A 20,622-nucleotide genomic window follows, 5' to 3' on the forward strand; every position below is an offset into this window, starting at 1 on the left:
TGTTCATCTCCATAAAGCTTTTCAGCAGATGGAAGCATGAAGTGCTCCAAAATCTCCTGATAGCTAGCTGCATTGACCCTGCCCTTGATAAAACACAGTGGACCAACACCAGCAGCTGACACGGCACCCCAGACCATCACTGACTGTGGGTACTTGACACTGGACTTCTGGCATTTTGGCATTTCCTTCTCCCCAGTCTTCCTCCAGACTCTGGCACCTTGATTTCCGAATGACATGCAGAATTTGCTTTCATCCGAAAAAAGTACTTTGGACCACTGAGCAACAGTCCAGTGCTGCTTCTCTGTAGCCCAGGTCAGGCGCTTCTGCCGCTGTTTCTGGTTCAAAAGTGGCTTGACCTGGGGAATGCAGCACCTGTAGCCCATTTCCTGCACACGCCTGTGCACGGTGGCTCTGGATGTTTCTACTCCAGACTCAGTCCACTGCTTCCGCAGGTCCCCCAAGGTCTGGAATCGACCCTTCTCCACAATCTTCCTCAGGGTCCGGTCACCTCTTCTCGTTGTGCAGCGTTTTCTGCCACACTTTTTCCTTCCCACAGACTTCCCACTGAGGTGCCTTGATACAGCACTCTGGGAACAGCCTATTCGTTCAGAAATTTCTTTCTGTGTCTTACCCTCTTGCTTGAGGGTGTCAATAGTGGCCTTCTGGACAGCAGTCAGGTCGGCAGTCTTACCCATGATTGGGGTTTTGAGTGATGAACCAGGCTGGGAGTTTTAAAGGCCTCAGGAATCTTTTGCAGGTGTTTAGAGTTAACTCGTTGATTCAGATGATTAGGTTCATAGCTCGTTTAGAGACCCTTTTAATGATATGCTAATTTTGTGAGATAGGAATTTTGGGTTTTCATGAGCTGTATGCCAAAATCATCCGTATTAAGACAATAAAAGACCTGAAATATTTCAGTTAATGTGCAATGAATCTAAAATATATGAATGTTAAATTTTCATCATGACATTATGGAAAATAATGAACTTTATCACAATATGCTAATATTTTGAGAAGGACCTGTAGCTGGGTAACAGGCCATCACTGTTGAGCTTTTTCTTCTCAGACAAAAATTCTGAAGCACCAAATATTTTTAAAACAATTTTTCAGCAGTTCAAAAAAATTCAAGAATTTAGCTTTTGACCTTTCAGGTGCATCTCAATAAATTGGAATATCCTTGAAGTGTTTCAGTAATTAAAAAACTTAATAAAAATCCAAAATGCAGTTTGTCTGAAAATTTGATTACAAAATACTAATTAACAAATGGATTTTTAATTCAGAGATGTCAGCCTAGTAAAAAGTATGTCCCTAGAATGACCCATAAATGCACTCATTACTTGATTGGGCTCCTTTTGCATGAATTACTGCATCAATCCAGCATGCCATGGAGGCAACCAGAGTTGAGACTGTGTAATGTACCAGAATTATTCCTACCACTCAACTTTCTGTTAATATGGTACAATCCATCTTAGATAACTGTCAAGTTAGCATTTTTCCTATGCTTACCATAACATTTCTGTATTAAAAATCTTTGAGTTTTAAATTTTTTGATAATCTAAATTTGGGGTTTTAATTAGTTATATTAAAATTTATTGAGCTGCAGCAACCCATCACTAAAAAGTAACTGAATAGTTTGTGTCTTACTGGTATTGTTACACAGTGGTTTGTGTTAAAAATGTCACCTTTCTTTCTGCAGATTTGCCTTTATTTATAAAGCTGACAAAGTGTTACAAAACCAAAAAAGATCAGATTACAGCTTGAACCATGCACAAAAGGCTTAAACAGGTGGAACAGGTCTGAACTGAAATCAACACTGGGTGGAATTATTCTGATCTGACTTTGCATGTACAAAACAATATTTATTAAACACCATAGAAAGTCTGTTTATATTCATTAAGCAGCTCGTGGGTTTGCACAAGTAACACAACATAGGAAGAAACATCCCAAGACAAACAGGTTAATGTTGCAGGTTCTATCCTCCACTAATGCTTTGAACCAAATAGAAGATATAACAGAATGCTTTTGTTTTAATTTTATAACATTCAACAGGTTAATTTTTAAGCAGTAGTGCAGCTGATTTCCTACTTCTACCTCACTAGTCCTCTGTCTACACATTTAAATCAAAATCTATGAGCTGGTAGGTAGAAGTGTGCTCACATGTGTCCACACATCTGGAGACATTTAAGGTAAAAAAAGAAAAGAATTGGTGAAAAATTAGACAGGCTTTGGTCACCTGTGCAATATTCAACACTTAACTCCTTTTAAATGTGTCAAATGCTTTCTTTTTTGTTACAGAATGCAGAGAAATGACAAATACACATAGAATATTAATTGTCTCTTTAATATCCATCCAGAGGCATGATGTGAACAAATTTCTGTCCTGAAGTCTTTAGAAGCACTAATCATGTTAGCAGAGAACCATGCAAAACCTATTAACATGCAGCAATTCTTTTATTGTCCCTGACTGGGGAACACAGCAACCATTGTGCTTGTTTTTCCAAGCAAAATTTTAACATTAGTCAAGCTGAACGTGAACCTAGAGAGGCTCTGGCGCGTTAAAGGATTAAATGTGGAAAACATCACCAAGAACTCATCTTAAACGTCGACAGGCTGCTTTTAATAAAAAAAAAGCAAAGTCTATTCTAAAGCTGAAAGTTGTGCTGGTTGTTTTGCATGTTAGTACCGCTCACTGGACTACAACATCAAGGATGGAACAAGCGTTAGATGACGGAGAACTGGATGCCATGTTTGTTGAGGCGGTCGATGAGTGTGGTTTTAGCGAAAGCAGCACCTGGAGTATAAACTCCTCCTCTGGAAAACACAAAGATAAATTAGAACCAGAAATAATTCAGAACAAAAAGTCTAATTTTACTAAGTAGTAGATTTTACTGCTCTTTTGCATTATTCTAACTTGTACAGTCCAATCTAATAACTGTGGTTGATAAATATACTATAGTTTAGCCACATTTGTTTTTTAAAAATCCAACAAAACTTTATGAATTTGTAGAAAAACAAAGGTTGCAGGTTGCAGTTTTGGTTTTGATCCTGCAAACAAAAAAAAACAAAATGCAACGTACACAAAACTACATGTTGCAAATCTGTTTGTTTTAATTACGTTTACGTTGAAAGTACAAGTGAGAAACTGAATTTAAAAGTTTTGTGGTGTGTTGAGTGGCAGCGTGGGAGCTCACCTCTTGGGCAAAGCTGCAGGTTCGTTGAGGATCGTTAGAGCAGCTTGCACCATGGCGATGGGCGTGGCCACATAGGCAGCCTCTGAATAATAAAAGATGAAAGCAGATGAGTTTTACTCTTAAAAGATAAGTTTATCTTTGATTCATGCCACAGAGCTTTCTACAACGGTTACCTGGTCCCTGAACTAGAGTGCGGATCTTGGCATTAGGTTTTCCCTGGGTGGGGTCCTGTTCGTCTGTGTAACCCTCACCATAGAAGGAGAACTGGAAGGATGATCCCTCCATCTAACAGAATCCGACACATAACAAATGTATATATTTTTTTCCACAGATTTAAACAAATATGTGTTTAATTGTCACTTGTTATTTTACCTGCTTTCTTGTTGGTCCAGCTTTTGAGAACATTCCAAAGGAGAAGAACTCTGGATACTGAACAGAGAAGTTAACAAATAAGCATAAAAAAAAAAAAAAAACTTGCTTTATAAAAAGGCATCGTTTAATGCATCTTCCTCATTTACCTTCATGAGCAGGTTGCGTCCAAAACTGAACTTGACCAAGAACCAGAACATCATGCCGGCAAACATCATCTTGATAATGTTCCAAACACCTCCAATTCCAGCATAGGCGCCATACTGGACCTAGGATTTATAGAAGGAAGTCATTTAGATGGTGCTTATATTACCAATGTAATCATTTTAAAACGTTCAAAAGAAATACTGATGAAAGGTAAGCTCTTAAATAACTCTTACTGTTAACAATGAATTCCTAAAAACGTTTTACCAAAAACAAATGCTGGTATTTTCAATATTAAAATTCTGTCCTTTGGGCTCGGCACTGACCGGTGTGTCTTGGTGTTCCTCCGACAGGAAACGCTGGGTTCTTTTCACCACAGACGGATCAGAACCCATGAAGGGAACTGAATATTGCTGGATCTCATTACTGAAGAACAGTGCTCCCCTAAAAAACACAGAAATTTATGAATGAAATTTTATAAGGAATGTTTTTTTAGTGTGTCCGCTTGTCTCCTGCTCTGCACTTTTTCACTGTTCAGGACAGAAGGCAAACAATTTGAACAAACACCAAGTTTTAGGCTCAAGCCCAAAAGGGAATCACCTCAGTTGTGTTAAACTTCACTTATGTGACAGACCAACATAAAGATGCATTCACCTGCAAGTCTACTCTGCTATATTTCCACCAGCCTTGCACAAACGTTTTGCCTGTTCTATTTTGTAAGCTTGCATAAGCTCAGCCAGCTTGGATAGAGAGCATCTAGGGATGCAAATTTCTATTTCTCAGCACAGATTCTCATTTAGATTTAGGTGTGGACTTTGGCTGGGCCACTCTGACAGATGAATATGCTTTGATGTAAAACTCTGAAGCTCTAGCTGGATGTTTAGGGTAGGGCAGGGTAGTCCTGCTGGAAGGTGAAACTAGTTGCTTTGCACTTTATTTATGGGCATCAGAGTAAAGAAGGCTGAATGTAAATACAAGTCATGCAAGTACATACTACTCTGCATTGGTCTATCACATAAAATCCCAATTAAATACATCGAGGTGGTTGTAACTTGACAAAAACAAGGGGTATGAATACTTGTGCAATGCACAATACATGCAAGAACTGTGGCGTATTTCTTCTGAGGATAACATTTGGGAGAAAATAAAAAGGGATTGTTCGGTGTACCTGCGCCGCAGCTTTGAGCCAACAGTGGGGAGAGGTTTGTGATTAAACTTCCTTCTAAGACTCTGGAGCTTCTGGCTGTCAGCAAAGCCATAGATGGCTGACTGCCACGTCCCATCATGGATACACCCACCCTGACAGATGCACAGAAAACACAAAGAGAAAAATGCTGAACTATACTCGTACTCGTCGTCTTCTGCCTATCTGGGACCGGGTCGTGGGGGCAGCAGACTCAGCAGAGAAACCCAGACGTCCCTCTCCCCAGACACCTCCTCCAGCTCCTCCGGGGGGAGCCCAAGGCGTTCCCAGGCCTGCCGAGAGACAAAGTCCCTCCAGCGTGTCCTGGGCCGTCCCCTGGGCCTCCTCCCGGTGGGACGTGCCTGGAACACCTCCAGAGGAAGGCGTCCAAGAGGCATCCGGTATAGATGCCCGAGCCACCTCAACTGGCTCCTCTCGATGTGGAGGAGCAGCGGCTCTACTCCGAGCCCCTCCCGGATGGCCGAGCTCCTCACCCTATCTCTAAGGGAGTGTCCGGCCACCCTAGGGAGGAAGCTCATTTCAGCCGCTTGTATCTGGGATCTCGTTCTTTCGGTCATGACCCAAAGTTCATGGCCATAGGTGAGGGTAGGAACGTAGACCGACCAGTAAATTGAGAGCTTCGCTTTTCGGCTCAGCTCTCTCTTCACCACAACGGACCGGCACAGTGCCCCCATTACTGCGGCAGCCGTACCGATCCGTCTGTCGATCTCCCGCTCAATTCTTCCCTCACTTGTGAACAAGACCCCAAGATACTTGAACTCCTTCACTTGAGGCAGGAACTCCCCTCCAACCTGAAGAGGACAACTGGTGCTATATAAATAAAACTGAATTGAATTGTTAAAAAGGGCAAAACAGACATTTTTACAAGACAGATAACAATATTAACTGCAGAGGAAAAAAGATTTCGAATCAACAAGCTGCCTCAGTTTATAGACTTATGGGTAATGTAGTGACATACCTCAGGTCCTGAGCTGAAAGTCAGAAAGCTCTCCACAGCAGTCAGGGTACCTGTTGACAAACCACATCTTGACAGGTTATCCTGGTACAAATCAATATAATGGTGAGCTACAATTTTGACTTTATGCATCGATCGGATTTGTATGTATGCAGATCAATATGTCCATACTCACCCCTGAACTGATCTCTTGTGTAGAGGACTCCCATGTCTGCAGGAATGGAGTCAAACCCACAGCTTCCGATGATGAAGACCGCTTTCTCTGCTGCCTGGCTGCTGTAGTTCAGCTGCGTGCCCTCCAAAAACTGCTCAACGAAAACACCCAGAAAACAGCACAAACAAAACCACACTCTGAGTATTCTACACTATATTCAATTTCAATGATATTCAAAACATTTTAAATAGATCTGTCAGTGGATACAATGAATATTAAGACAATCAATACAAAGAAAACTTGAAAGATTTGAGGAACAATCAAGGTTTTGTTGTTCTCCAAAACAAATCTGCTGAATGTAAGAAGAAAGAACATTTCAGGAATCAAAGGACAGAAACCCTAAATTAGCTTGTGTGTCAGTAAGATACGATGCCCACCAGCTAACAGAGAGAGACAGCAGCTGTTGTCATGTGGCCTAGTTAGAGATAATTTCATCCCAACTGGCTGCAGCATGAGACACAGCATGTCTCCAATTTAATCCAAACACAAACAGCTTCAAAGATGAATGTCAGGACATCTGCAGGACAGCACCCATGCAGGCTACTGCCAGCATAAAGGCCTCATTTAACACTTTGGTTAAAGATAGAAATATCCATTTAATTCAGCAACAGAGTCTTCAATCATTTTATGAAAAACACATGTAATAAGATGTTTGAAATCAGAGCATTAAACCAACCTGCGGCTCTCCACTGATGTCAATGTGGTGGGCTCCATTCTCCACGCAGGCTCTGACCACTTGCTCACCAAAGAATCTGTACTATAAACACAAAGAGAAAGGACGTCAATTCCCTCAGACCCATTTTACACTTAAATTCCAATAATTACATTGTAGTCAGCCCAAGTTTCCTTGGGCTAATCTTTCAATGAATGCATTTTCTTGTAGAGATTAACTTATATTTTTTAATGATCAACCCAATACAATTTCCTACAGTTAGTAATACTGTCTTAAAATTGAATTACTGCTAAAACCATGTGTTATAACCGCAATATTAAAACTCCTTGTTAATTAGGAATATTTCAACCCCTGAAGAGCAGCAAGTTTTACCTTAAAACTGAACAAAGAAAGCTTTTTAAAGAAGATTGTGCCTACTGCTTGCAGCTGCCACTAGTTGCTTAGATCAGGAAAAGTGAGGCAGTTAATTGCTGGGTGTTTGTGAATATTAAAAATGGTCGGTTTTTTAAATTAACTTGTTTCCAAATTTTCATGGATCACCAGCATTGTGGCCACGGGTCTGCTCAGCAGGACTTCCAAAAACAATGTGGGGTGCTTGTCCTGCAGCTCATCCAAAATGCTGCCGCCAGAGTCCTGACCAACACCAGGAAAATGGATCCTATGGCCTGCACTTGTATAGTCATCCACCCATTCACACACACATTCACTGATACATTAAGCAGCATTTTAAACTTCATTTTGTAGTGTTTGAATTATAAAAACACAATATAGGATAAAAAGGCAAAAACATAATATTGAATGTTCCCCATTTTCAAGATGAGACATATTAGCAATAAAAACTGTCTATTTTTACAGTAAAACTAAATAAAACATCAGCTGTATTCAAACAGGTTTGTAGTCAGATGCCTTTAGTGATACTCAGTATGTTTGGGGCTCATGAGTTGTTTGGAGCCTTCTGAGGTGATAAATATCAGGCAGATTTTAACTTGAAGAGCAAGTTTCATTCCTAAAGACCAACAGGACTAGTTCCTTGGAAACCACAGCCTCTAATACAAATAAGAAATAACGTGATCTTTTCCTCCTGATGGTAACAACCCTACCTTTTTAGAACATACAGCAAGATGGAAAATATATGTAGATTCCATTACCTTTTAATTTCAACCTTTTGCCTGGGCTTAAACGAGTTACTATGTGCAACTGTTAATTAACATAGAGGAATATCTTGGTGTAAAACACAAAACTGCTACTGTAAAAATGACTCTGGCCGTTTTACAATAAAGCTTATTGTGTGTTGAAGTCAGTAGCTTTCATTGTCAATGAAGGCTGCTTTGTGTTTGCTCTGCGTGCGTTTGAGACGACAGCAACACGACACAAACAGAAAAATAGAAAGCAGGCAGGCAAGATGAAGATCTACGCTTATGCCAAAAGGAGACGCCAACATGCCACAGCTGTGAGACAAAGTGATGGAAGTTAGTTCTCTGTAACAAACACATATCTGTGGAATCATCTGCTTACCGGCCCGACACAGTTCAAAACAATCACAGCCTGCTTGCACATAGCTGCAAGGGAGTCAGGTTCTCCTACATCTGCCACGATCACGTCCACCTCTGTCCGAAGCTCAGGCTTACCTGTCAACAGACGCACACATGAATAATGGTGCAACAGTTTGGTTCAGACTAAAAACCAACCATCAAAATATTTTCTGTGCATTTGGCCCATGGCTGTTATCAGAATGGACAACAGAAACAAGCACCCTTAAGATGTTCAGAAAGGTAAACAAGCAAACTAATGCAAATTCACAATGTTCATGAGGACAACCTTTCTTCACAAAATGATTGGTTAGAGCAATGTTGTTTGGTCCTTTCTTGCTTTTGGCAAATAAAATACAAATGTCTTGACTTAGCCAGCATTTCTGGACAAGAGTTCATAAGACAAGCTGAAAGTAAAAGAACAACAATGCTTAAAGAATCAGGAGGTCACTGCAAGACTGATTGTAATGTGCAAAGGTTTAAAACAACCTGTAAGTTCTTTAAAACTTATAATCAGTGGTGCTCTGCTTCCTTGTAATCTTTTTAATTCATATTAAATAGTGATTTTTCAGTCTTCCTGTGGGGTTTTCTAATTGTTTCTTTTGATTTTAAGGTGTTTTTTTTTTTTTTTTTTTTGCCTTTTTTCAGTTCAGTTTGTGCATCTATGATCCCTTTTGCCTAAAGAAAGTCAAGAAAATGAAAAAGTAGAAGACAAGAAATAATCAGGTCCAAAAATAAAATAAGGTTTATAATGATGGTAGGATTACATTCTCAATGTAACCCATGTATTTGTTTCATACCCTGTAAAAAAAAGTGAGGGTAAACCACTCTTGTGTTAAGCTATTCCTGAACCAGAGGCAACATCAGAAGCGTCTAAGCTGGGCTATGAAGACAGGTTTAGATAAAATTGAGCATTTCATTTGGAAATGAAGTTCCCAGAGTGCAGAGGCACATAATCCATGTAATCTGGGAACATTTCAGAGCACTATGCTTCCTTCAGCTGACAAGCTTTATGGAGATGCTGGACTCAAAACAGCTCACACCTCGCCATGCTGCCAAAAGTACCAATACCCTGCTTAATGAGCATATTATCACTGCGCTTCATTGACCTGCAAAATGGCCTGACCTAAACTGCATTAAGAATACTTGTTGTACTGTCAAGAGGAACACAAGAGACACCACACCCAACAATGCAGATGAATTATAGCAGGCTGGGCGTCCTTAACACCTCAGCAGAGCCACAGGCTGAACACCTACAGGCCACACTGCAATGATGCAGTAATTCATGCAAAAGGAGCCTAGACCAAGTACCTAGTGCATATACTGTACAAAATTTTTTTATCCTTTAACGTTTTGACCACTGAATGACTGTCTAAGCTCACAGTATCTTGTGCTTTCTAATTTTATTACATAGCTCTCTTCTGTGGAACAAGGAAAGCCCACACATAGATTTTGACACCCTTTACATACATATATATTTTCATACTTGTACAATAAATTCAAATAAAAGCCTACTTGACCAACTCACATAGTAAGCGATATGTAAAGGATTCATAAAATAATCAATTTGAACCATTACTGAAAAAATAAGAAAAAGGAGTTTGCTTTGAGTTAAACAACGAGCACATTCATAGGCTGATTCATCTAGTCTAATAAACAGGTTACATTTACATTTATACACAAAGCAACAACATGCAAACCTACAGACCTGAGTCTAAATGGAAATTAGACAAATAAATGTGTTGAAGCTTGAATATCATCAGAGAACTGATGTCCAGAGAGACAAAAGTTGGTAACACTGAAATTTATTTAGAACAAAACAAACAAAAAAAACACATGCAGTGTGATCTTTGGTGCGTTCAAGTGGGTACTGTTTCAGTTTGAAAATACATACAATGTAAATGAAACAGAAACAGCACAGAATGGCCCAACATGCACAGATAATGAATGGGTTGGGTCTAATATTATTGGATAGGGTCTTGTGAAACCTTGCATAACCATACCAGAGATTAGAAATATGCCACCAACAGCCTGGGGGGTCTGCAAGGCAAAGGACACATTTTTACAGTTTTGAGCACTCTCTGTGTGGTGGGACAATATGTGTGTGTGTTTGTGTTGTATGTACAAGACTGTACAATCAGCTGGTATGTTCCATCAGCTGTTGAAGAGGAGGAGACCACAGAATTATCTTCTGATCTTCTAGAAACTTGTGTTACCAGCATGACAGCAGAATAGTTTCCTGGTCCAGATTTGGTGTTGGACTGGATCAGTGAGGCCAGTCGACCCAAAATTATTTCATGTGATAATTGCATTAAAGTGAACACAATTTCTGAGTCAGTTGAAAATATTAAATAAAGTTACTTATTTTCTTAGTGAAATTTTGAGTTGTAATGATTTTTAAATCACTGTAAAAGCATAACTAGCTGATTTTTGTTTTTTATGGAGGTGATCACTGAATGAGCTGTGCAGCTATCACACGATCCACATAGACCCAAATGTTTGGTAAAACAAGATGTAAAGTGAGGTCTTAACTAGCCTGCACAGAGTCAGCTCAATTGTCAGATTAAAAGTAACTCTTGAAACAATCTTTAAGTAGATATTAAACATTCTTTTCATTAAGCAAATATTTCTGTAGTCATTGTATTTATTAGTCAGATGTATTTTCCTAATCTTATAAGAAATTAAATGTCATGTTTTCATTAGCTGCAAGCGGAAAATCATAATTATCAGAAATAAACACCAAGCTGTTTGCAATTAATTTATATAGTGTCTTTCACTTAGTGAATTAGGTTACTGAAATAAGTGAACATTTAAAAATAATTTGTGGTCAGAAAAAAGTGCAACATATAAATCAAAATTAAGGGATTTATCTGCCAATGAACAGTTCTGGGCCATAGTAATAATAGGTATAATCAGTTTAGAAATTATTGTTAGAGATTGTAACCAGGGAAAAAAAAAGTGTCTTTCTGTCCAAAACTGTTATACCATATTTTGTAATAGAAGGCAGTAATGAGCGTAATGCTGCTTTGGTTTACTTTATTTCACATGTGCATGATTAAAATAGTGCATAATACTCGACAAATACTAAATACTTCATCTGTCCTTTGAAGTACGATTTATAATAGGGTCAAAGTCACGTCCAACTGGTCGCCCTAACTGCATGAATTGCTTCATCATCTTGAGTTAATCAATGTCTCTAAAGCCTGCAACCGCAGCTACAAAACTTTCTAATTGTAGAAGATAAACACATTAAACGAATAGTTATCCCGGCTCCAGTAGAAACAACTTGCACAACAAACGTGACCGATCAGATACATACTGAGGACTCCAGCGGCCTGCTCCAGAACTTTTTCCAGCTTCTGTTTGCTCCTGCCAGCAACGGCCCACTTCAAGTTCCCGTTGGGACCCTCAGACACCGTCCGGGCGACCTCCTCCACCACAAACTGCCCCGTGAAGCCAGAGGCTCCGAAGATGACCAGGTGGTAAGGCCTGTTGGAAGATGTTTCTACCCGCGCCATGGTACCAGCAGACACTCAGACAGACCAGAAGCTTACTGCGACACCTTACACTGTCACAATGAAGGGGCTGAGCTGCCCGCTGCGCTTTTCACAGCGCTGCTCTGTCTGCTTCCGTAGCCAAACTGTGCTAATATGCTAACAGAAAGTCACAACAGCGACCGTTTGTGCATTAAAAAAATATTCTATATTAAGAAAATATACCATATCTTTTACACATTGTATTACGCTAACGAAACTCGTCTTGTTTTCTTAAATTATTCCAGTATTGATTTTATGTTCGCAGAACGACTTCCTCAGGCTTCTGATTGGTTTTCACAAAGACGTGACGTCGTGTTAACGTGAGGATTGTATTTCGACGTCTCCGCCATATTGTGAGTGGCATTTTTTGCTGAGAGAGTGAGAAAAATGTTCCAAATTATTTCATATTTGTCAAATATCTCATCAAATATTTTAAAATTGAAAGCAAATGCGTGGATTATGTCTAATAATGATAGATATATCTTTAATAGTTATAATATATTTAATTAACTATTTTTCATTATTTAAATGTGTTAATAATAAAACTTTAATTTTATTTATAAGAGGCATATTTAATTTATTTAAGGTTTAATTTTTCTGGTAGCGTGTGCAGAAAAGGAGTGAATCAGTGGGAAAAGTAGCTCTACTCAATTTAATATGCCTGAAGAAGACTTGTGCAGGTTAAAGAAGCATAGAGATTGTGTCAATTATATCATGGTATACTTCACTGAATAACACTGAAATAACTGTTAATAATGTTATAATAGTGGCTTCATATTAAATGAATGAATTTCCCATGTAATGTAAGGCATATTTAACTAGAAGAATGGTATTAAATAAGTAAAAGGACTCACACATTAAAGTAGTTTTGGATTTATTTATTGAATATTGAGATCTATAAGTAACCAAGAGTGTTTTCAGAGGTACATTCAAGTAAGTTCACGTGCATTTTAATTTGGTTATTTTGATTTGCAGATATTGTTCTTTTTGTCTCAATGTTCGCTGGTTTTAGAACTAAAATAAACGTACATAATTGCATCTAGAACCGTAAATAAAAAATCCGCTGAACCAAAACTTTAATGTTTATAGAAAACAATTACCCGAGTACTTGGCAAACCCTGCCACTCAAAATATGGTGATCGTGCTGGTAGTTGTCGCTGGAGAGTGACGTAATGTGCTTGCGCGTGCACCACCACGAGTGTTGCAAAAACATCTTGCGCGGAGGGTCAGGATGAGGCTCAATGTCACTGAGTTTTACAGCCGATTTGAGACACGGAGGGGAGCTTTGACACATTGATTCCGCCATATTCAAAAATACTGGACAATCTGAAGAGAGGTATGGTAATGTTTTTATGGGAAGCATCGAAGTTTCCTTTAGCACTGTAGTGATGTAGGTTAACGGCTAGCCAGGCTAGCTAACTTAAATAGCAGTGCCTCAACGTTCATAAGCTGCTTTTTCTATCTGTTATCTGTCTTTTATTAAGGCTAAGAGCCACAGTGTGTGCCCTTGATTTCGTCCCTTCATTAAAGTCAACATATGTTTCTGAAAAGTTGTGCATCCTTTAAAATAGAAACTTGCTAACAGAACAAAATGTACTGAATTTAGCACACAACTAGTGTTCTGGCAGCTGTACGTAAAGTACTTTTTTAATGGAGAGATTATTGTAAATATAATATTTTAGCTATATAATAATGCTTTAAATTAATTATTTAAATAAGGTAGATCTGAGAAACTGAGTTAACGTGCTACCAGTTAAGTATTATTTTACCACGTTAATTCCAATTTTTGCTTGTCTTATTTTTCTTTCTAGGCAGTGACATTTCTCAAAGGTCTCTCCCCCACCTTCCGTCGTGCTTTATGTCTACTTATCCACCATGTCCACCCAGAGTTTTAGATTGCTGGAGCTGATGCTGCGCTCCTCTTGCTGCCACGCCATCAGAACTAGGCCATGCTTGCAAAAGGCAGCGCTGACCCCAACAACCTGTGTCCCTGGGGGTCGTATTCTTCATAAGAGGGCATACAGCCTTGACTCTTTTGGTCCTGGTCGGCCCTCCCTGGGTCCCAATTCACATCAACCCCGTTCAGAGAGGACGCCCCCTTCATCAGCACTGGTACACAGGAACCTGTCTGTGGCAGCTGTACAGGTTGGCAGATTGTTTTGGCTTTGATGGACTCTAGACGTTTTTGTACAATAATTAATAATGAATATGTTTCAGTTCTGTTGATACATGTAGTAGTTTTTAATCCAACCGAAAGTAAAGGAATTACAAGAGTATTCCCATCAAAGCACCTATTCCTTGCTTTATTTGATTATTAATAAACTCAGAAAAAAATGCATCAAACTACATTTTATTGGTTGACGTCTTCATAGACTGAAAATGGTGGGATGTTCTTGTTTTCATGTCTTTCATGAATAAGGGAAAATATTAAGAGTTTTTGCAGCTTTTTATTTAGTTGATCACAATATATTTTCGCAGGGCCAGTTTCGTCCTCTCTGCCGGTATGACTATCTGGATCTTGGGGAGGTAGAGGAAAATGTACGCCGTGCACAGGCTTGTAAAAAAACAAGACACTTCATAGTTGATCCAAACCTGGCCAACGTGGTCGCACAGCATATGGGGCCTGATCTGCAGGATGCTAAAACAGTTATATTCGAATGCAACCCAGGTGAGGAACAGTAGGTCTGTGTTGTGACGTTCAGCAAGTTTTTGTACAATATTTACTGTTAAGTTTGTTTTGCATGTCCTGTTTGTAGGTCCAGCAGTGTTGACAAGAGCACTGCTGAATGCTGGAGCTCAGAGAGTCGTGGCTCTTGAGGGAGACAGGACCTTCTTAAATGAGCTCCAGGTAAATAACTTCCTTCTTAGGATAAAATTCTTTTTTTGTTTTTGCTTAGAGGTTCTCCTGTTTTAATGGTACTTATTTATAAACAAATTTATCTTCAGTAGAAATTAGATTTCTCTTTTTGCAAGTAAGAATATTGATGACAGGTTTGTGTTTCAGGAGTTGGAGTTGCGCCTTGATGGTCAGCTGGAGGTGCTTCATTGTGACTTTTTTAGGCTAGACCCCATCGGCTGTGGCAACGTGAAACCTCCAACCATGTTTACCGATAAACTGTTTACAGACCTGGGAATATCAGAGGCTGCTTGGACTGATGGTGAGGAGAGAAAAAAGTTGCTCACCCACCAAAGCTAGGTGCAGATTTTCCTGAAGATGTATGCATTGATTGAATGAATTCCAACTCCATTTAACAAAAAGGGCTATCCTTTCCTTGTCCAAGGCAAGAATCCTCAACTTGAGCTTTCTTAAAACACAGTGTTGGGGGTACTCTCTGTTTTCGGAAAGTTTAGATACATTTATTGCTATTTTATGAGAAAAATTGAAGCACAGGTATTGTATGGAGTTAGAGACATTTAAAGTGCACTTGTTAATGTGTGTATTTGTGCATCTCTCCAGACGTCCCTGTGAAGGTGGTGGGAATCCTGTCCCAGCGGAACGAGCGTGGCTTGCTGCTGAAGATGGTTTATGCTCTTTTTGAGCGGTTGTCTGTCTTCAGATACGGAAGAATAGAGCTCAACCTCTTCATCAGTGAGAAGGAATACAAGGTAAGTGACAAAAAGATGGGGATTTGAAAAAGTTTTGTTTTTCATCATCTAGTGGTGGATTAAACACAATCATACATGTCTTTATTTCCTTTAGTGTTGCTTTCGACCGAACATTTATACACTTTGTCATTGATGTGATGTGAGTCTTTGTTATTCACTGATTTAATGAATTTGTACATTTTTTAACTTGTTTGTTAATCAATCAGAAACTGGTGTCACAGCCTGGTGAAATGATGCACTACAGAGCCTTTGGTGTCCTCTGGCAGATGGCTTGTGATATTGAACTTTTGCACAAGGTAAAAGCATATTACAATTAGGTTTCCTTTAAGTGATTATCTATAATTTGGCTCTTTCATGTTCATACACATCAGCTACAGGCCTGTATGAGATTCTAAATATTTAAAAACCTTGAATAAAAATACTACATGTCTGCTGTAATACTGTAATCTCAGTATTAAGACAAAACATATAAAACTAAAAGTGTAACATGTTCTGATTTCATTTATTTCATACAGAAAAGCAACATCTATTCCCACTGCTGCCTAATAAATACAATTCTAACAACTAAAGCATGATAAGTCAATGTCTGTGTTACCTTAATAGGGAGGATTAGTGGTGCTCTTTTAGTTTCTAGTCTTTTTCTAAACCAGGGAAAAGCAAAGTCGCCTTTTTTCATCCAGCTGATTGACAATGTGCAACCAATAATGAATAGCCATTAACCGGCCAATAACATCATAATTTTGGCCATTTTAAAACTACTAAAGCCAATAACAACAATGTGCCTATAACTTAATCGTTTTTTAATCAATAACATTTTTCAACTTAACAACTTTATTCAAAAAGTTTTTTTTTACAAAGCAAAAAAATACAATAAATGTCCTTGTAACAAAACTTTAAAAAAAAATATTTTTTTTGCCAATATTATAGTAAGTTACTATTCTTTTGGTGTAGCATTAAAAAATCTTTTTGAAAATGTAATAAAAGCGGCTGATATGTAGTGATCATAAAAAGAAGAGGTTTTCTTGGAAATAAACTATATTTTTTTTTTACAGTTTTTGTGCAGTTTGCTGATCATACAATAACTTTGTCAGATGGCATAGATATATTCAGTCATTCAAGGATACGTACTATGCAGCACTCTCCGATATTATGGTTGTAACACCCAATTTGACCCAATTCTTTTTTGTTGTACTAAATTCTTATTTAGTATTCTGTTCTTTAGCTCAGAGGTGTAAATCCAGAACTTCATGTATGGATAAATGCTATTTAATTAATCATTGCAGAGAGCATTTAGTGAATCTGCTAGAATAATGGCCTACATGTGTTACACAGTTGCTTACAAAATGTTATAGACTTAGAAAGTTTACGACAGTAGTTGGTGAGTCACTCCATTGTTGGTTTTACGACATTTGGCCAAATGTATTATTCTGTCGGCAGGCGTACATTATTTGGTGCTACACCCAGCAATAAGTGGGGGAGGGACAAGGCAGCGTTACTCTGTGCTCCATACAGCTGTAGAAAACTAGAAACGGTGGGATGAAAACCTTTTAGCAGTTTTGAAACTAACTTTTTTTAAACCTTGATGTACCTTCATACCCGTAACTGAGCCATGCCTTCAACACATTATCAGCTCAAAGAGGGAATGTTTGTTGGTCTTTCATTCCTCAACCTCCTTGTCTGTCTGTTCAGGAACCCTGGGAGACATTTATTGTGTCTTCAAGGCAGAATGTGCCTAGCTCCAAGGGCAAGGTAACGGAGCAAGTCCATTAACTGCAATGATACAAACATTACTGAAAGTGTTTTACGCAACATCTGGCGTTGTTCTCCTCGCAGCTTCCAAACGACCACCTGTGCCTGGTTCGCCTGCGTCCACGGGCCAACCTGTTCTCCGCAGGCCTCACTCCTTCTAATGCTTCAACTCTGCTGATGATGGTTAAACAGTGTTTGGCGAAAAGGAAGGTCAAACTCATCGACAGGCTCAAGTAAGCAGGTTACATCAACCAAAGCTAGCACTCAGGTTGCACATGCAGCTTCAAAGCCTCACTGTTTGAGGAAAACCTGCAGACACATTAAATACATCCCTGTTATAGTAAATCACTGGCTACTCCACTTGGCAAAGCATGTGTGCTTTCCTTTCATCATACTAACTATGCTTCTTATTTGTTTGATTTTTACTTTTGTTTTAAGTCTCTGGTCACCTGATAGTGGGAGCAAGCTGTTATCAGAGCTGGGCTTGCCAGAGGACATCCTGACTGGCAACGTGTATCCAGAGGAGTATCTTCAACTGTTCCAGCTGATGGACAAGAGTAAAGAGTTCACACAGAGCTGGCTTTATGAAGAGATATTGGAGAACCCACAGAGGGAGGGCTGGGGCTGAAATATGAACACAGGACATGTTCAGATTGACTGAAATGAAACACAACAGGACATCCAAACGTGTACAATAAACTGCTCTGTAATATATATATATTTGAATTTAAAAAATGTGATGTAATAAACCAGGACAGTAAGATTCATATATAACCATACCAGTACGACAAATTATTCATTAGTTTATCATGAATAGGTCTGTCAATGAAACAGGTTCAAAGTTTGTTGTGGTATTTGAAGACAAAGGAAGAAGTGTTTTAAAGTAGTTTTTGTTTAATATTACTGTGACAAACAGAGACACCCTTCATTCATTGCTTACACATCAGGCTACGTAAATGATCTCATAAATCCGACTTCAACGTATGCTCCACTTAACAATACTGTTGCAGTTTTATTTGGTCAGTTAACAGCAGTAGCAGTTTCACAGCCTGCATGCATCTTCATGTGAAGCTAAATTTCGTTAAAGCATGGGAAAAAACCAGCGGCCTTTTTCTATTTTTATATATCCATGAGTCCATAAATGCGTGTAAGCATATAAAATGCCACACTTTATGAAATATATAAACTGTATGTTATTTATTCTAAACAAGTTATATTGGACTTTTTTATATATTTAGCCCAGGTTTTATTGGTGCTGTGTCATTTGGTTGTGGATATTACTTTGCTTTCCTGCTCATACACAAAAAAAACTTGATGATTTGAGGCTGTTTGTTTCCTTCTTTAGCATTTTTGTTCAATCGTTGCAATAACATGTAGAAATTTGATTATGAAATAAATTATTTTCAAGCAAAGAGTGTTGTAAAAGAATGGCCTATACACAATGGCTGTAGTATGCCTCCAGCAGCTACAGTAGTAGCTGCTGAACATTAGAGATGATATTTTGTATATTAATTTGACTTCTAGTTTCTAAAGCGCATCCATCCGTAACTGGAGGAGCTGCAAAAATCAACAGCTCAGGTGGGACAATTTGTTTTCAGGACAACTATTAGTTGTGCATTCCACAAATCTGGCCTTTATGGAAAAATCAACAAGCTACAGGTCCTTCTCAAAATATTAGCATATTGTGATAAAGTTCATTATTTTCCATAATGTCATGATGAAAATTTAACATTCATATATTTTAGATTCATTGCACACTAATTGAAATATTTCAGGTCTTTTATTGTCTTAATACAGATGATTTTGGCATACAGCTCATGAAAACCCAAAATTCCTATCTCACAAAATTAGCATATTTCATCCGACCAATAAAAGAAAAGTGTTTTTAATACAAAAAACGTCAACCTTCAAATAATCATGTACAGTTATGCACTCAATACTTGGTCGGGAATCCTTTTGCAGAAATGACTGCTTCAATGCGGCGTGGCATGGAGGCAATCAGCCTGTGGCACTGCTGAGGTCTTATGGAGGGCCAGGATGCTTCGATAGCGGCCTTTAGCTCATCCAGAGTGTTCGGTCTTTAGTCTCTCAACGTTCAGCTGACACGGCACCCCAGACCATCACTGACTGTGGGTACTTGACACTGGACTTCTGGCATTTTGGCATTTCCTTCTCCCCAGTCTTCCTCCAGACTCTGGCACCTTGATTTCCGAATGACATGCAGAATTTGCTTTCATCCGAAAAAAGTCCTTTGGACCACTGAGCAACAGTCCAGTGCTGCTTCTCTTAGCCAGATCTGGCCTTCTGCTGTTTCTGGTTCAAAAGTGGCTTGACCTGGGGAATGCGGCACCTGTAGCCCATTTCCTGCACACGCCTGTGCACGGTGGCTCTGGATGTTTCTACTCCAGACTCAGTCCACTGCTTCCGCAGGTCCCCCAAGGTCTGGAATCGGCCCTTCTCCACAATCTTCCTCAGGGTCCGGTCACCTCTTCTCATTGTGCAGCGTTTTCTGCCACACTTTTTCCTTCCCACAGACTTCCCACTGAGGTGCCTTGATACAGCACTCTGGGAACAGCCTATTCGTTCAGAAATTTCTTTCTGTGTCTTACCCTCTTGCTTGAGGGTGTCAATAGTGGCCTTCTGGACAGCAGTCAGGTCGGCAGTCTTACCCATGATTGGGGTTTTGAGTGATGAACCAGGCTGGGAGTTTTAAAGGCCTCAGGAATCTTTTGCAGGTGTTTAGAGTTAACTCGTTGATTCAGATGATTAGGTTCATAGCTCGTTTAGAGACCCTTTTAATGATATGCTAATTTTGTGAGATAGGAATTTTGGGTTTTCATGAGCTGTATGCCAAAATCATCTGTATTAAGACAATAAAATACCTGAAATATTTCAGTTAGTGTGCAATGAATCTAAAATATATGAATGTTAAATTTTCATCATGATATTATGGAAAATAATTAACTTTATCACAATATGCTAATATTTTGAGAAGGACCTGTATATGGGGGACACAGCAAACATGTCGGTGCTCTGATCAGATGAGACTGAATTTAAACATTTTGGCCCACATGCAAACATCTGTGTAAAGGAAAACCAACACTGCACATCACCCTGAACATACCATCTCCATGTCACTACCTGGTGGTGGCTGTTTCATACTGTGGTGATCATTTTCTCCAGCAGGGAAAGATATTTATTGTTTAGAGCTGAGGGAAATATGGATGGAGCTAAATACGGAGGAATACTGGAGGAAGAACTGCTGACTGGTGGTAGTTTTACCTTCCAGCAGCACAGTACAGCCAGAGCTGAAGTGGAATGGTTTGGGTCAAAGCACATATTTCAGTTAGGATATTGTTCATTAAAGGTCTTCATTCTAATCCGACTGAGCGTCTATGTTGCAAAGAATATAAATAATTCTCAGTCGCCAGGTGTGCAAACCTGACAGACAT

The 20,622-nt window shown here is 39.1% G+C and overlaps 2 protein-coding genes across 2 annotated transcripts; one reads left to right on the plus strand and one right to left on the minus strand.

The window, feature by feature from the left end:
* Nucleotides 1–2,320: 2,320 nt before the first annotated feature.
* On the minus strand, nt 2,321–12,076 carry LOC124867127 (saccharopine dehydrogenase-like oxidoreductase). Its single transcript, XM_047363397.1, has 12 exons — nt 11,599–12,076; nt 8,266–8,378; nt 6,754–6,834; nt 6,039–6,168; nt 5,867–5,916; nt 4,873–5,003; nt 4,031–4,148; nt 3,710–3,829; nt 3,564–3,620; nt 3,365–3,476; nt 3,192–3,273; nt 2,321–2,811 (listed from the first exon to the last, which is right to left on the minus strand). The coding sequence occupies exons 1-12, from the start codon at nt 11,795–11,797 to the stop codon at nt 2,721–2,723; spliced, it is 1,284 nt and encodes a 427-aa protein (XP_047219353.1). The 5' UTR covers nt 11,798–12,076; the 3' UTR covers nt 2,321–2,720.
* A 918-nt stretch (nt 12,077–12,994) lies between these two features.
* On the plus strand, nt 12,995–18,582 carry tfb2m (transcription factor B2, mitochondrial). The gene is made up of 10 exons (XM_047363395.1): nt 12,995–13,151; nt 13,627–13,960; nt 14,294–14,483; nt 14,572–14,663; nt 14,820–14,973; nt 15,273–15,421; nt 15,628–15,717; nt 17,111–17,170; nt 17,255–17,403; nt 17,609–18,582. Exons 2-10 carry the CDS (start codon nt 13,691–13,693, stop codon nt 17,796–17,798), a joined length of 1,344 nt encoding a protein of 447 aa, XP_047219351.1. The 5' UTR covers nt 12,995–13,151; nt 13,627–13,690; the 3' UTR covers nt 17,799–18,582.
* Nucleotides 18,583–20,622: the final 2,040 nt, after the last annotated feature.

This window comes from Girardinichthys multiradiatus, chromosome 4, assembly GCF_021462225.1.
Source record: "Girardinichthys multiradiatus isolate DD_20200921_A chromosome 4, DD_fGirMul_XY1, whole genome shotgun sequence".
Classification (NCBI taxonomy): Eukaryota; Metazoa; Chordata; class Actinopteri; order Cyprinodontiformes; family Goodeidae; genus Girardinichthys; species Girardinichthys multiradiatus.

Bases quoted from the DNA above. Each gene is read 5' to 3' on its own strand.
- LOC124867127 (XM_047363397.1), bottom strand. From the start codon at position 11,797: ATGGCGCGGGTAGAAACATCTTCCAACAGGCCTTACCACCTGGTCATC. The intron at 6,835-8,265 runs GTAAGCAGATGA...TTGTGTTTATAG, and splicing joins TTTTGAACTGTGTCGGGCCG to TACAGATTCTTTGGTGAGCA. The intron at 5,004-5,866 runs GTATGTCACTAC...TGCATCTGTCAG, and splicing joins CTTTCAGCTCAGGACCTGAG to GGTGGGTGTATCCATGATGG.
- tfb2m (XM_047363395.1), top strand. From the start codon at position 13,691: ATGTCCACCCAGAGTTTTAGATTGCTGGAGCTGATGCTGCGCTCCTCT. The intron at 14,974-15,272 runs GTGAGGAGAGAA...GCATCTCTCCAG, and splicing joins AGAGGCTGCTTGGACTGATG to ACGTCCCTGTGAAGGTGGTG. The intron at 15,718-17,110 runs GTAAAAGCATAT...CTGTCTGTTCAG, and splicing joins ATATTGAACTTTTGCACAAG to GAACCCTGGGAGACATTTAT.